The sequence below is a fragment of the Monodon monoceros genome, unplaced genomic scaffold (genome assembly GCF_005190385.1).
Source record: "Monodon monoceros isolate NGI ecotype Baffin Bay Population unplaced genomic scaffold, NGI_Narwhal_1 Super_Scaffold_21, whole genome shotgun sequence".
In the NCBI taxonomy this organism is placed as follows: domain Eukaryota; kingdom Metazoa; phylum Chordata; class Mammalia; order Artiodactyla; family Monodontidae; genus Monodon; species Monodon monoceros.
This window is the reverse complement of record NW_021703778.1, coordinates 97834781-97849287: the sequence shown is the minus strand read 5'-3', so window position 1 is coordinate 97849287 and position 14507 is coordinate 97834781. Positions and strand designations below refer to the sequence as shown.

General features: G+C 43.2%; 1 protein-coding gene across 2 annotated transcripts in view; it reads right to left on the bottom strand.

Annotated features, from left to right (window-relative positions):
* The window catches only part of RYR3 (ryanodine receptor 3), a 563985-nt gene that overhangs the window by 359587 nt on the left and 189891 nt on the right, over positions 1-14507 (bottom strand). For both annotated transcript variants that reach the window (XM_029237020.1, XM_029237021.1), the window contains exon 2: positions 6215-6334. In XM_029237020.1, coding sequence (XP_029092853.1) covers positions 6215-6334 — 120 coding nt within the window. The remainder of the gene's footprint in view (positions 1-6214; positions 6335-14507) is intronic.

Sequence of the window (14507 nt, the reverse complement as noted above, 5' to 3'; positions counted from 1 at the left end):
GGATGTGTCAGGCCCTATGTAAGTACTTTACAATTATAAACCCTTGTTATTAAATCTTCATGATAATCCTATGAGATGGGAACATTTTTAAAGATGAAGAAACTGGGGCAAAGAGAGAGAAGTCATTTGAACCATGGTCATAAAGCTATTAGGCAGTGAAGCCAAAATTACCAGCCCAGAAATTCTAGCTCCACGGCTGTGTTTCTTAACTGCTATACTATACAGGCATACTTTTTTTTTTTTTTATGTTTCACTTTATTGTGATTTGCAGATATTGCTTTATTTTCAAATTGAAGGTCAGTGGCCACCCTATGTTGAGCAAATCTATCGGCACCATTTTTCCAACAACATTTGCTCACTTTGCATCTCTATGTCACATTTTGGTAATTCTCACAATATTTCAAACTTTTTCATTATTATACTTGTAATGGTGAGCTGTGATCAGTGATCTTTGAGTTACTACTACGACTGGCTGAAGGCTTAGATAACGGTTAGCATTTTTTTTTAGCAATATTTTTAAATTAAGTTATGTACATTGTTACTTTCGGACATAACGCTATTACACCCTTAATACACTACATTATAGTGTAAACATAACTTTTAAATGCACTGGGAAACGAAAAAAATTCGTGTGACTCACTTTATTGCGATATTTGCTTTATTGAAGTGGTCTGGACCCAAACCTGCAATATCTCTAAGGTATGCCTATATAGTCTTTGACTTTAGTGATCACAGAATGGTGGAGGGCAGGAGAAAAGACAAGTAAACCGTCCTACTGCAATGCAATGGATGTTTTGATCACCCCTCCACTACCCCATTTACAGTGTTTCTGTGCCTTATATCTCAATACTGAGGCACTTAGTAATCTGCCTTATCACCCCTTTATAAACTTACTTTCTAGGAAAAAATATGATAATCTTTATATTGTAAAAAAGTAGCTATAAAAATTTTAATATTGCTTCATGTGTTAAGAGCATCTGCATTTTAATAGATTCTGTTTGATTTAGGCAAAATACGTATTTCTAACTTTGGAATGTCAGGCATTCAGAGGACACATGAAGGAAGGTTGTGGGAGGCATGTGGAGATCTGCCCAGGTATTCTTAAAATCTAACCACTTGAAGAAATATGGCTTCTTTATAATTAAATAAGTTAGAGTCATAATACTCTTTATTGATGAGCATTATAGAAATTAGACAGTGATTCGAGTTTGTAATGAAGCATCTTCAGGAAGTCATTTAACTTTGTCTCAATTGTTCTACCTTTCTTTTTCTGTAAATGAGAATAATATTTGCTCCATAGGGTTGTAAAGATTAAATGAAAGAAAGTATGTAAGCACCGAAGCATATGACGCTTGATAACTGTTAAAAAACCAAAAAGATGTGTTAAGTCTCTTTATATTAATGTGTAAGTCTCTTTATATTGTAAGACAAGGGAATTTTTTGAAGTTTTATAATAGTTTGGCCTTTCATAAGATCTCAAGTCCACAGAGAATACTACACACTAAAGCAACAATCAGAAGTTCAAAAAAGGGTATACAATGTCGGGCTGAGCCTCTTTCTGTAAATTTGCATAGGCCTAGTTTTTTAGGAGTAAACAGTAAATCTTTCTGAGCTGAAGATAATAAAAGCAACAGAAGATAAGGGTTTTTTAGCCAAGAATTCTATCCTAGTTCATGTCATTGACAGAATGATGTTTGCACAATCACAAATGTTTAATTCTGGGCCTTGAGAACCTATACAAGTTTTCAGAAACCGTAGCAGACTATTTTTCAGTTTTCAAAAGACGAGGTGAAAACAATAGGAATAAAATTTACCCTGAAAATGTTCAGTTTGAAAATTAGATATGAAACTGGATTTTTCACTTTGAATAAACCATGATCAGTAAGACACAATGTTCCCTGATGGAGGTAGAACTTTTTTCTGAGACACTAGAGCCCAAAGGCTTTAGATGTGACACTGCCTTTTGAAGGGTACTAGGGTAAGTTGTTTCACTTCATCAATCGCAGTTTCATTATCATTAAAATCAGTGAAACAAACAAACCTCAGTCTGTTGCAACTGATTTTAAACAAAAAGTTCCCATATTTTTCCTCCTTTTTGATGATCTACAATACAATTAAGGAAGGTGGAAGTCAGGATTTGGAAAGGTGTTGGGCTGCAGTAGTTAAGTAATGGTCATCAGTGAAGACTCCTATGGGATAAGGCTTATGAAATTTTCTCTTTCTGCATGAGAATCTGACCTTCAGTTAATTGTCCAGTTTTGTTCTTGGGACAACTTGATAAAACTGATATGTTAATTATGTTACTAGGGAACATTACTTAGGGTGAAAATGATCCCTGATTGGTAGCCTGTCTCTGGACTGGAAAGACCACCAGTACCTCATGGAAAGTCCTATATTTGTGATTTCCCCAAGTATGATGCCCCTTGTAGTGGTGGTGGTCCTTCGTGGGCATCTCAAAAGCTATGTCTATGGAGTTACAAGATACACTGGCTCCTGGGGTCCATGAGGCTTTTAAGCCATGGTGACTCCACACCTGCCTGATGTGGACCTTGTCTCTTTGAACTTGAGCTGTCCTTTGGGGTGGGGATTCAGAAGGCAGCCCCTGGATGGCTGCAAGGATTCCCGCAGGAGTGCCTGACACTTCCCAGCAGGCAAGCTGTGGTTCCTGTCCTACCGAGCAGACTGGGGTCTATCAGCATCTTATGAGTCTGGATGTGAAGTTGAACCAAAGACAACCCGCTTGTGGACACTGCAGATACATCATAGATGAGATATAATAAGAACCAGAGGAAAAGTAGTAAATTCCTGATTCCTGGGAACACATTTTCCACTTAAAAATGACAGTCAATAAACATTTGCTGCTACTGATAAAATAGAGAAGCAACACTTCCCCTCGATGTTTCCTGGTCTCTGGTTTTAACCCTGAGTCTTCCCTACAAAACAAAATACCTTTTAACTCCCCAAGCTGTGCTCATTAGAATGGAAAGCTGAATAAGGGTGCTTTCATGGACTAATATCTGCGGTTTAAGGGGCCTTCAGAGAAGGGTGGGCCATGACAAACAGGAATCAAAGTCACAAGAACTCTCCCAAGTGCTCAACAGTCTCCAGGTCTATAGCAAGTGTTCACATTCTTATACTTTTGCTTCTTATTCTTCTACCCTCTCACTCCTTGCTTCAATATGACCTCTTTTTCTCAGGGCTCATATACTGAGAATCTCTTTTAAGTACCTTATCTCAACTGTTCTTTCTCTGAGGTCTTTCTTCTCCCTAGAGTTCATCTCAGTTTTCTCTCTCTGAGCCTCAACTAGCTTGAAATACCCTTGACTGGGAATGCCCAAGGTCACCATTTGGCTCTAGCCAGCTGATAAGAGTGACATTTGAGGTCTGTGCCTCATGCCCAGTGCCAGCCTTGGGAATACACACGCCTTCTCACTTCATTGCATGGCTTATATTAGTTTCCAAAAGCCTAAGAATGGCACAGCTGGTTGTGAAATCTGATGGTAGAGAATTAGGAGAAGTATCTACTGAAAAGGGAGGGGACAGGCCAGAAGAGGTGTGTGCAATAGTTGGAGCTGGTTGTAGGAAAGCCTGGAGCCACAGAAAATGGGCTCATCTAGCAGGCTCCTCTCAGGAGTGGTGATGGGAAGTTCTGAAGACCTACTCTATCCTTTCCAGGAACCTTACCCTGTTTTTCTGTAAGAAGCCCTCATGGTACATTTTCTTCATACTGTATATAAAAGAGAGACACTCACATGATAGTGGGTGTGCTAACTGTAACAACTGGTATATCCTTTTAAGAAAGTAGTTTAATATTGTTTATCCTTCTGATATCATTAATTCTTCTCCTGGACATTACTCCAGGAAGCAACAGTAAACCAACAAAACCACATACATGATTTTTTTTTTTTTTAAATAACCACGAAGGCTACATAGCAATATGGAACTGGCTGAAACATGAAAGAAAAAAAGCGGAATGTCTGAATATCCACTATGAGTACGACTTTGAAAATATATGGTTACATGTGGACAAATGCCAGAGTGCAAGACAAAAATGAAAACAGTTGTGACAAGGGAATACAGTTATAGATGATTCATTTTATTTTGTTTAAAAATTCTTCAGTCGTGTTATCTTGTTTTACATTTAAAATGAAAAATTAAAATAAGGACAATCACTTAGTCAACGGGGGTTAGGGAGGATTCGTCTTAACCCGAATGTATTCATGAGTGGTGTAGCTTATTATTTTGACACCTGTGAGATACAAAGAATTCTTAGGTTATGATATACAGTTCTCTTTAATTTGTTTTAGGTAATCTGGTCTAGGTAAGAGTAAATCACAATAGCCAGTGGTTAAACAGAGTTTACAATGCGCTAGGTGGTTCACACGTATTAATTCATTTAATCCTAATAACGACCATATTAGGTAGGTCCTATTAAATTCCCACTAGGCAGAGGAGAAAACTAAGTTCAGAAAGGTGAGGTACCTTGCTCAAGGCCCTGGCTTAGCTGGTGAGTGGTGGAGACAGGATTCCAACTCTTGCCAGTCTGGTTCCAGAGCTGTGCCCTAAACCAACGTCCTATGACCCACTCAGTGGATGACTAGAAAATGGTACCATGGGTTTCTAATTCAGGCCAATGCTCTTTCTACTGCACCAGGCTGCATCTTATCCGGCAGGTGAGAAAGCTGAAAACAAGACTGAGCGACTTGCTCATGGTCACATGATGAGCTAATGGCTGAGAATTAACTTCTTGACTTATAATCTAATGATCTTCCTATTATCCCAGACTGCTGGGAATGAAAAGAAAAAAACCTAGCTAAGAACAAAAGTAAATGAGAAAAGGCTTCAGGGAAATCAAGCCTAAGACCTTTAAAAAGATAAAAATCTCCCTTGTCTCTTTGCTCTGGCATTCATTTGAACGTGACCCTGTCCTACATGCCACTGACATACATATGTCTGTGCTTGTGGATCACTGACCTACACGGGAGGGAGCAGGGTGAGGGAGAAGAGAGGGCTTCTGGGAGACGCAGCCATCACGGTGCACATCTGCTGCGCTAGGATTAGCCCAGACTCTGCATGTGTGCCTGTGTTGTGTATGTTCACACGGAGAAATGACATATCAATCAGGTGGGCTCACTGGAAAATGTAACCATCTTCTGATTTAAAATTTAAAAAGATTCTGTAAGAAAAACTGAGCGTGGAGGGGTGATGGTTAATTGTGCGCCAACTTGGCTAGACTACAGTACTCGGTTATCTAATCAAACACCAACCTAGGTTTTGATGTGAAGGCATTTTGTAGATGTAATTAACATCTGCAATTAGTCGACTTTAAAGGGGATTGATAATGTGGGTGGGCCTCCCCAATCAGTTGAAAGCCTTAAGAATAAAAACTGAGGTTTCTTGGAGGAGAAAAAAAATCTGCCTTAAGACAGCATTAATTCCTGAGTTTCCAGTTCATCTGAACCTACTGATTTCAGACTTGCCCGCCTCCCTAATTGCATGATCCAGTTCCTTAAAATAAATCCATATCCATCCATCCATCCATCCATCCATCCACCCACCCACCTATCTAGAAAAAGGGAGAGATCCTATTGGTTCTGTTTCTCTGGAAAACCCTGACTGATATAAAGGTCTTTCCAGGACTACAAAGTACTGTGAGAACACTGGGCACACAGATCCACCTGACATACAGTTCATGAAAAGCAGAAAGCAACTGAAAATGCAGGAAGCACAGTTTGGCTGAGGAGAGATGATGTTACATGCCACCCTGCAGGTGGGAACCAGAGCAAACATTCCTCTCTGCCCCCAGGGCACAGCAGGCAGTTACAACAATCTCAGCACAGTCACAGCCGAAAGTGATGAGCTCGCTGTGCAACACAGGTCCAAGGACCTGTGAGTCCCTGTAGCAATAAAACGATAGCTGGGAGGACAGAACGCGCACTCAGATTTCTAGGAATTAACAACAAGGAAGGTGCGCTGGAGGTAGTAAAAGAACCTCCTCCATGAAGACTGACAATGACCTCAAGGCATCCTCCGTGTCCTGCTGAACACTGAAAGAGAGTGTTCTGATCTGCTTCCCATTTTAAAAATAAATGTGTCCTTTCAGATTTCTTCCTCACCATCCTTATCACCCTCACCACCATATCCCAGCAGTCCCATCCCCTAGACGACTTTGGGGTGCCAAACGGGAAGGTGCAGGGCAGACAGTCAACCTCACCTTGGCTTCTGAAGTGGGTTCCAAGAAGCACAGGCGATTCCCAAGTCCCTCAGCTGCCAGGCAGAACTTCCTCTGTTCCTTGTGAATGTTGGCGATGCACTGGAGGACCACTTCATCTTCCTGCCAGGGGAACAGAGACCCATGTGAGCAGTGAGGGGGCTACATCCCCACACAGAGCCAAGCCCCCAGGGTACCTCGCTGTGCCTTTACCAGGTGTGCTGAGGGGCACATGTCTTTGAATATTAGATAAAGGAGACTTCGTTCTTCTCATGGCACAACCGAGCTCCTCCCTTGAGTTAGGACTCTCCTCAAATCTGGGGTGGCGTCAGAGAGAGCAAGTACATGGAACAGAGGTACTACTTAAATACACAGCGTGAGCCTCACTTGTGAAATGTACAAACTGCCCACCATCCAAGCAAGCAGTTGGTTTCAACACTTGAGTGAACGTGAAAGTAAACCTAAGCGATCTCTCCAAAGAAACAATGAGGTGAGATGGAGGGAGACAGAGACAACAGCAGAGATCTGAGGGAGGTGGGATTTGTGGAGGGAAAGTCCATTTTATGTCAGGGAGAGAAGAGACGTGTTTTGTCGGGGGGAGGGGGTGCATGCAGTGATAACGCACCTGCCGGAGGTGACAGAGGAGGCTGTGGAGAGAGGCAGCAGATGGGTGTCAGACATATGGGAAAGGCAGGCAGAAAGAAACCTGGAGGAGCCAGGCTGGAAGGAGATGCTGAAGGCCGAGTGGGGGAGCCACTCTGGATTCCCAAGGAGGCATCAGTCTCAAAAGCAGCCCTCCTCTAACAGCAGACACCTTGTTTGAATGGCATTCCTCTGGTTGATGGTACAGAAATGAGGCTGACCTCCATTTACACTAATATGCTCACCTCGTGCTCAACCCTGCCTGAGGCGGAGAGGAAAACCTTCTCCTTACCAACAACTCCCTCCTTACTCCTCCCACCTGTCAGTCCACATGCTCTCTCTCGTCTACCGCCTGACTTTGGGTCGCAAACATCAAAAAGATTTCCAGGCATGGTGAAGTTAATGGACATATATACACTACAAAACGTAGGGTAGATAGCTAGTGGGAAGCAGCCGCATAGCACAGGGATATCAGCTCGGTGCTTTGTGACCACCTAGAGGGGTGGGATAGGGAGGGTGGGAGGGAGCGAGACACAAGAGGAAGGAGATATGGGAACATATGTATATGTATAACTGATTCACTTTGTCATAAAGCAGAAACCAACACACCATTGTAAAGCAATTATACCCCAATAAAGATGTTAAAAAAAAAAAAAAAAAAAGAGTAACCAGAGAAGCACCAGGTGGAGCTTTCTCCTTAGCAATGGCTGTTCTGTTCCCCGTCTCACTCCCATGTCCCCGGTGTTAGTGTCTGTCCTGGAGTATTGGAAAGGCATACTAAATGGGCACGGTTTTTCTTCACCTGTGTCTACAGCATATGTGGTCATGTGGAAAAATGAAATCCTCTACTTGGTGGGAACATGAAGAGAGTCAATAGAACCAACCCCCAGGAAGATGGCTGTAGGTGCCCAGGGATTGGCTAGGGGCAGCAGGGAAATTCGAGAAGCCACAAACCACAGACGTACGAGGCGCAGACTGAGGGAATAAAAAAAAGCTCCACACTTTCACTAGCACTGAAATGTCACTGTTCATCACTAAATTGAGTCAGTAATAAATTCAAGCCTCTGCGTCTAGTGAAGCCAGAATTCAGTCTTCGTTTGAACTAAAGACAGAAGAAAACTTCAGAATACCACTATTCTCAAAATGTGGGCTCAGGGAAATCTCTGACAAGGATGAAGTTTTTCCCCGGGGGCAGTCTCCCCCAGATCCCACAGCAACCAGCGGTGATACCATCCTCCCTAAGGGGCACAGGCCGTGGGGGAGTACTCTGAGTTGATGGACGAGTGCTCAACCCTGTGGCCGTGGGCGTTCAGTGGTCCGTACTGCAAGAGGCAGTCCTCATGACACATAATTTACCTGTCCAAAATGTCAAGAGGACCCCTGTTGAGAAATATCTAAATATCTCCCACCTACGCACCACTCCCCAGTGAAAACAGGAAAATCTGGAAATCACAGGAGTGGTTCTATGGACCAGACGTTTCACGAACTAGCGAAAGTCGACAGGGTTTTCTTTTCAATATGTGTCTTAGAGAATCTCTTTCCATGATCTCCTTTCCCATGCTCTTTCCACCCCAAAGTGCCCAAACCACCTTGCACTAGCTGCGTTGGGATCTTTGTCTTCTGAAATTGACCTGTGCTATAACTCACATCCTCACAACCTAGGCTGCCAATCAACTGATGAAATAAAAGAACTGCCCTGGGGACTTCCCTGGTGGCGCAGTGGTTAAGAATCCACCTGCCAATGCAGGGTACACGGGTTCGAGCCCTGGTCTGGGAAGATCCCACATGCCGCGGAGCAACTAAGCCCGCGAGCCACAGCTACTGAGTCCGTGAGCCACAATTACTGCAGCCCGCGTGCCTAGAGCCTGTGCTCCACCACAGAGAGAAGCCACTGCAATGACGAGTAGCCCCCGCTCGTCGCAACTAGAGAAAGCCCGCACACAGCAACGAACACCCAACGCAGCCAATAAATAAATAAATAAATTTATTTAAAAAAAAAAAGAGAGAGAATTGCCCTGGCTCAGCAACCACTTCCTAAAGAGCACCCATGTACAGGTGCTGCCCAAGTCAGCACTGTGGGGGACACAGGTGGTGTGGGACTCTGGGTCAAACGCACCCTTCTCCAAACACTTTCGCATTTTTCCACATGCTGTCTGGAACCGTATGCTCCGTGCTGACCTGGCTACAGACACCATCTGGCGTGGCAGCCCATACCTGCCTTCGCTCCAGACAGCAGCTATTATCTCCACAAACCTTCAATAGACAGACATCTGGATCCTTGGAGTGCTTGACCCGGAAATCTCTGCACCATTTGGAATCATAAGGTGAGTTAATTTAACCCATCTCATGAATTCTCTCACTCCCTAGTGAAACACAGAACACAAGTCCCCCCAATTACCAGCCCTGTCTAGTTTATTGATCGCTATACTGATGTATACTTTCTCCCCTCTTGTTATCTCACTTCCTTTCTCCCTTTGCTTTAAAGCAAACCTGGGAATTTCCAGATAATTCCATTTCCAAGGAAGCCCCTTTAATTGAAGGTTGGAAATTCTTCCACATTTGTTATCTCCTCTCCCCAGAAGCTCATGCTCTCCTCACATCCAATGCCAACTCAGATCATTCCTCTTCTACTCAGGTACAAACACTCTTCTAGTTTGAGACACATGATAGCCAATCTCCACATCTTCTCTGGCAATCTATCAACAGACTAGTTACTTCTCCCACCGTTTATCTGACTCTTAATGACAATCAGGAAATTTAATAAACATTTTTGTGTGATTTCACCACACATGTACTGACTGCCTTCCAAGGGCACAGAATTCTTCCAGGCTACCGTGGAGTACACCAGGTTTTATAAGAGGAGATCTGTTAATACTGTCATGATGGAGCTGACAGCTGAAAGCCCAGCCCACAGCCTTTCTCTACTCTGCTTCAGCCATCATTTCAAGTAGCTTCAAGGTTCATGTGGACAATCTATTCAAGAAGAACACCTAGACCTAATGACTGCTGCTCTGTTTTAGTAACACACTCTAATGAACATTCCCTGTCATAACCTAGAATGATTCCAATTCTAAAATCCAAAACTAGACTATCTCACTCTATAGATGCAATCTCCTCGCTTGCTTGCATTCTCGTTCTCTTTCACTATTCTTGCTTTCCCCTTCATCAAGACGTCTAGTTCCAAGAGGGCACTGCCATCTCCATTATTTCCACCACCCCAGCAAGGAAAATGATTGATTTTTTGATAGAGAAAACAACACAACTTTGAAGTTTTGTTCTACTATAAATTTATGGGTTTTTCTTTTTTTTTTTTTTTTTTTTTTGGTAATGCATTCTCAGCTTGTTTGAATCTTTATTCACTGGAACCAGACCATAAAATTTGTCCTTTTTTGTAGGACTTAATAGCAGATCCAACACACTCAATATCAAATAACAATACCTTCCATCTGTAAGAGGGCACAATAATCAGTAATGGTAAGACCTTTCAGACCCAGCCTCTGTCTTTAAGGGTGAGGGGTATGAATCCCCTAGGTCCCCAGGAAATAATCTCTGTAAGATCACATAAAGGTTTCTGGATTTCTACCAAATAAGTCAAAAGGTCTCTGCCTGGCTTTTTTTTTTAAGAATTATTATTTATTTTATTTATTTATTTTTGGCTGCGTTGGGTCTTTGTTGCTGCGCGCGGGCTTTCTCTAGTTGCGGTGAGCGGGGCTACTCTTCCTTGCGGTGCACGGGCTTCTCATTGCGGTGGCTTCTTTTGTTGCAGAGCACAGGCTCCAGGCGCCGGGCTTCAGGAGTTGTGGCTCATGGGCTCTGGAGCGCAGGCTCAGTAGTTGTGGCACACGGGCTTAGTTGCTCCGCAGCATGTGGGGTCTTCCCGGACCAGGGCTCGAACCCGTGTCCCCCGCATTGGCAGGCGGATTCTTAACCACTGCGCCACCAAGGAAGCCTTCTGTCTGGCTTTTAAAGCGTCCCTCCCCACCACTGTTGAGTTCTCCCCTTCACCTCTAACCTTATCTCTCCTCCATTCCTATTGCCTACTGCCTCCCAAATAAGTCTTGCTCGGCCTCCATGAAATGCTCCTTCTTGAAATCCCTCCATTCCTTCATTCGACTCTGTATTCTCCTAAGTTCTCCTACCTTTCCAATGGATCCTTCCCATGTTCCCTTTCTCCAGCTACCCCTAAATATAGGGATCTCCCAAGGATAGGTCTTTGTCATTTTCCCTTAGCCATGCCATCCATTCTTCAGGCTTCCAGTTTTATTCTGAGAAGTCGTTATGCCATCTGTACCTCCAACCTGAAGGCATCCCAAGGTCCCAAACCTCCACCTGTTCCTAGGTTGATCCACAGACTTATCAACACCTCAAAGCAATATGTCCCAATGTATCAAAAGGCTTCCTTTTCCATCTACTCTTATTTTATGTTTCCTGTGTTTGTTCATGAAACATCCAACCCCTCTGCAGCCCAGCTCAGCATCATCACCCCTGTCTATCTATGAGCCTCCTCTCCCTCCTGTCTTACAGCAAATGGGCCAGAGGAAGGAGAGACTGGAGTTCTAGAGCCCAGGACAAGGCTATAACAACACCCAGAACCTTCTTCCTCTGGTCTGTTCCTGGAGGCATAGCTCCTACCTTATCATTTTCCTGCTGAAAATCCACTATGACTCTCTACACTATCCATAAAACAAATATAAATTTCTTGAACTAGCATATGAGGACCTTCACCTTCCAACTTATCTTCCCAAGTTCTTCCCTACAGACGTCCTTGGCCTTCTTTACCTCCATGCCCTTACTCATGCTGTCTCTAATTCTAAAGCTGCCATGATTTGCCCTATTTTTCCAAGTTCATAGATTCCCTAGCCTCCCAAGCTTGGCTCAAATACCACATTCTTTATGAAGCCCAGGTCATGTCACCTCTCCTGCCGAACTCCCATAGCAATTATCACCCTACTCTTGCATTATGATTATTCATATGCATGTCTTATCCCCAGCTCCATGTTATATTTGGAAATGCCTCACGTTTGCTAATCTCTGATTGTGTAACAGGCGCTGTGCTTTATGCACAATAACCCATTTAAGCTTCACATGAACATTATGATGTAGGTACTACTGTAATCTCTATTTGACAAATGAGAAGCCCCTGTGCAGAGCAGTTAAGTAACTTGCCTAAGGTCTCACGGTGGCAAGGGGTAGAGCCTGGTACCCAGTCCAAGCTCTATATCCATGGTCTCTCTCAGCTCCTCTCGGTTGACTTTGTACCCCTTGAGGGCAGGATCCCCATCTGGTTCAAGTTTACACCTATCAGGATACTCACAAACACGGCACCTTATACACACTATACACCCAGTTATAATTTATTGAATGGGCGTGTTTTCACCTTGTAACCCCAGTTATTTACAAACTCTGCTAGAGCAGAAAACTGCTCCCCCAGCCAAGCTGGGAACATAATGCGTTTGGTAAAATCACGTTGACTGATTGGGATATGGAATACTATTAAAAGAAGAGATTTCTCTACTCTCATGTAACAATAGTTAGTGTAGAAAGGGTCACTGCTTCACTGATGGGTCAGAACTGAGTAATCTCATCAAAAGAGAACAGACGTTGACATAACGAAGTAATAGGGAATAAGCAATGATGAGGGAGTCCATTTCAAAATTTTTTAGTTTCTGTTGCTTAGTTCTTATTATTACTGATAATAATAACCATTCACTCTATACCAGACACTCTGCTGAAATTTCCCCCCAGATTATTTAACACTCACATCAACACAACCATTCTAAGAATAAGGAAACCAAAGCTCTAAGGAATTAGCCAATTTTAATGAATGACCATTTAATGAACAGCCATTGTGTGCCACCATGTTCCAAAATCTCAGTTTAATCCTTACAACCACCCTTGGATGGATACTAATACTCTCTCTATTTGTGGATAAAGCGGCTGAGGCATAGAGAGGTCAATTAATAACACCTCATAGCGTGGAAGTGACAGATTCTGACCTTGAACCTAGGATTTCATGAATCAGGAGCCTGTCCTCTTTACCATGGTGCCAAATTGGCTCTCGACTCCAAGAGACTGACCTTAGCAATAGGTCTGAAACTTGTCTTCCAGACTCTAAGGCCCATGGTGATGGTGTCGATAAAAATAGATATATCCCAGCCCTCTCACGTGGCCATACAACTTATAAAGTAACCAAATCACAGAGCACAATGCCAGAGAGAACAGCCGGAGAACTAAAGAATAAAACCAAATTTCCCTGTGTCCTGTGACTATAACAATGGAAGGAGTGACCATCATCCCCAAACTTGTAGCAGAGGGGAGAAAAAGATTTAAAATCCAAGGTATATCATATATCAGCATCCCTCCAAGCTATGTGGTTCACGAGCACCAGCTGCTCCCGTCATAGCTTGAGCCTGTGCTGGTGTTGACTGATTGTCCCTGAAAAAGAATATACAGCCTTCAGCTCTCTTTGCTGAGATTCACAGGTCGCCTCTGACCAAGTAAAGTTCTTTCTGTACTCTGCTAGCTAAAGAACTTTGAACTTGAAAATGAACGGGGTTTGCCTGTTCTATCCCTACTGCTCCTTTCTTACCCCCTGCCTCCCAGCCCAAGGACTGGAGTGTCCGTTTTCGCCATCTCGGAGTTGATGGCCAGAGGCACCTTGGCTCTCCCTCTTCTCTCTGGGTCATTCGCAAAGGACTCTTTGGGACAAAACAACATGGCTGACAGCCCTATTTGAGGTAGATCGTTACATCACTGGTACAGAGAAGCGCGGGAGCACGTGGGACAGAGTGCAGTCCAGCAGACTTCATGGTCCACGTTTAAGTGCAGATATTACTGCAGAGGACAATCCATAACCATTTATTGCTTTAAAAAGGAATATGTGGCCTAGCTACTCATCTTGAACATCAGGCACTATTTTGGGAACTGATACAGTTAGAGCTACCTGCTAAATATATACAGACATGGGTAACAGAGCTCATTCTAAGGCCTTACCCCAAAGCATCTCTTAAATGAAACATAAGTGGGCTATTGGGATGACGAGACCATCCTCAGATGATTTCACAAGGATTAATGGCACTGGCGGTCTGCTGTACATTCTAAGTGTCAATCATTTTAACTATCTATTTGCTTCCTTAGCGTCGAAGCTCCTTAGGAGCGGGGGCCTCTCGTTTCCCCGTGAATCCTCAGTGCCTGGCACTGAGTAGAAAAGCACAAATATTTGTGAATTTAATGAAAGAATCATATATTTTGAAAACAACTGATAATTTTAACAAAATATTTATGTATAAAAATTGCACCATAAAGAGACTTCTGTATTTTCTTACTTGCAGGGTCTAGAATGCCAACATGGAAATCGTTGGGATATATAAAAGGCTCTATGATACCCTGTTCACTTCCACCATGGCCCTATGAGACCTACAAATATTCTTAATCCCATTTAAAAAATCATGAAGCTAAAGGTGATGACTGAGGGAGGAGAGTAACTAGCCTGATGTCCAGCTCTAGAGGCTGACATTATGTTGTGCCTCTGAGGATAACATTTCTAGGGGTTTGCCGTTGCTATTGTCTGTTTTGGTTTTGGTATGATTACACCTTTGGAACTCGTTGTTTTTCCAATCTGTCAAAACTCAGGAATGGCTCCTATCTCTGGTTC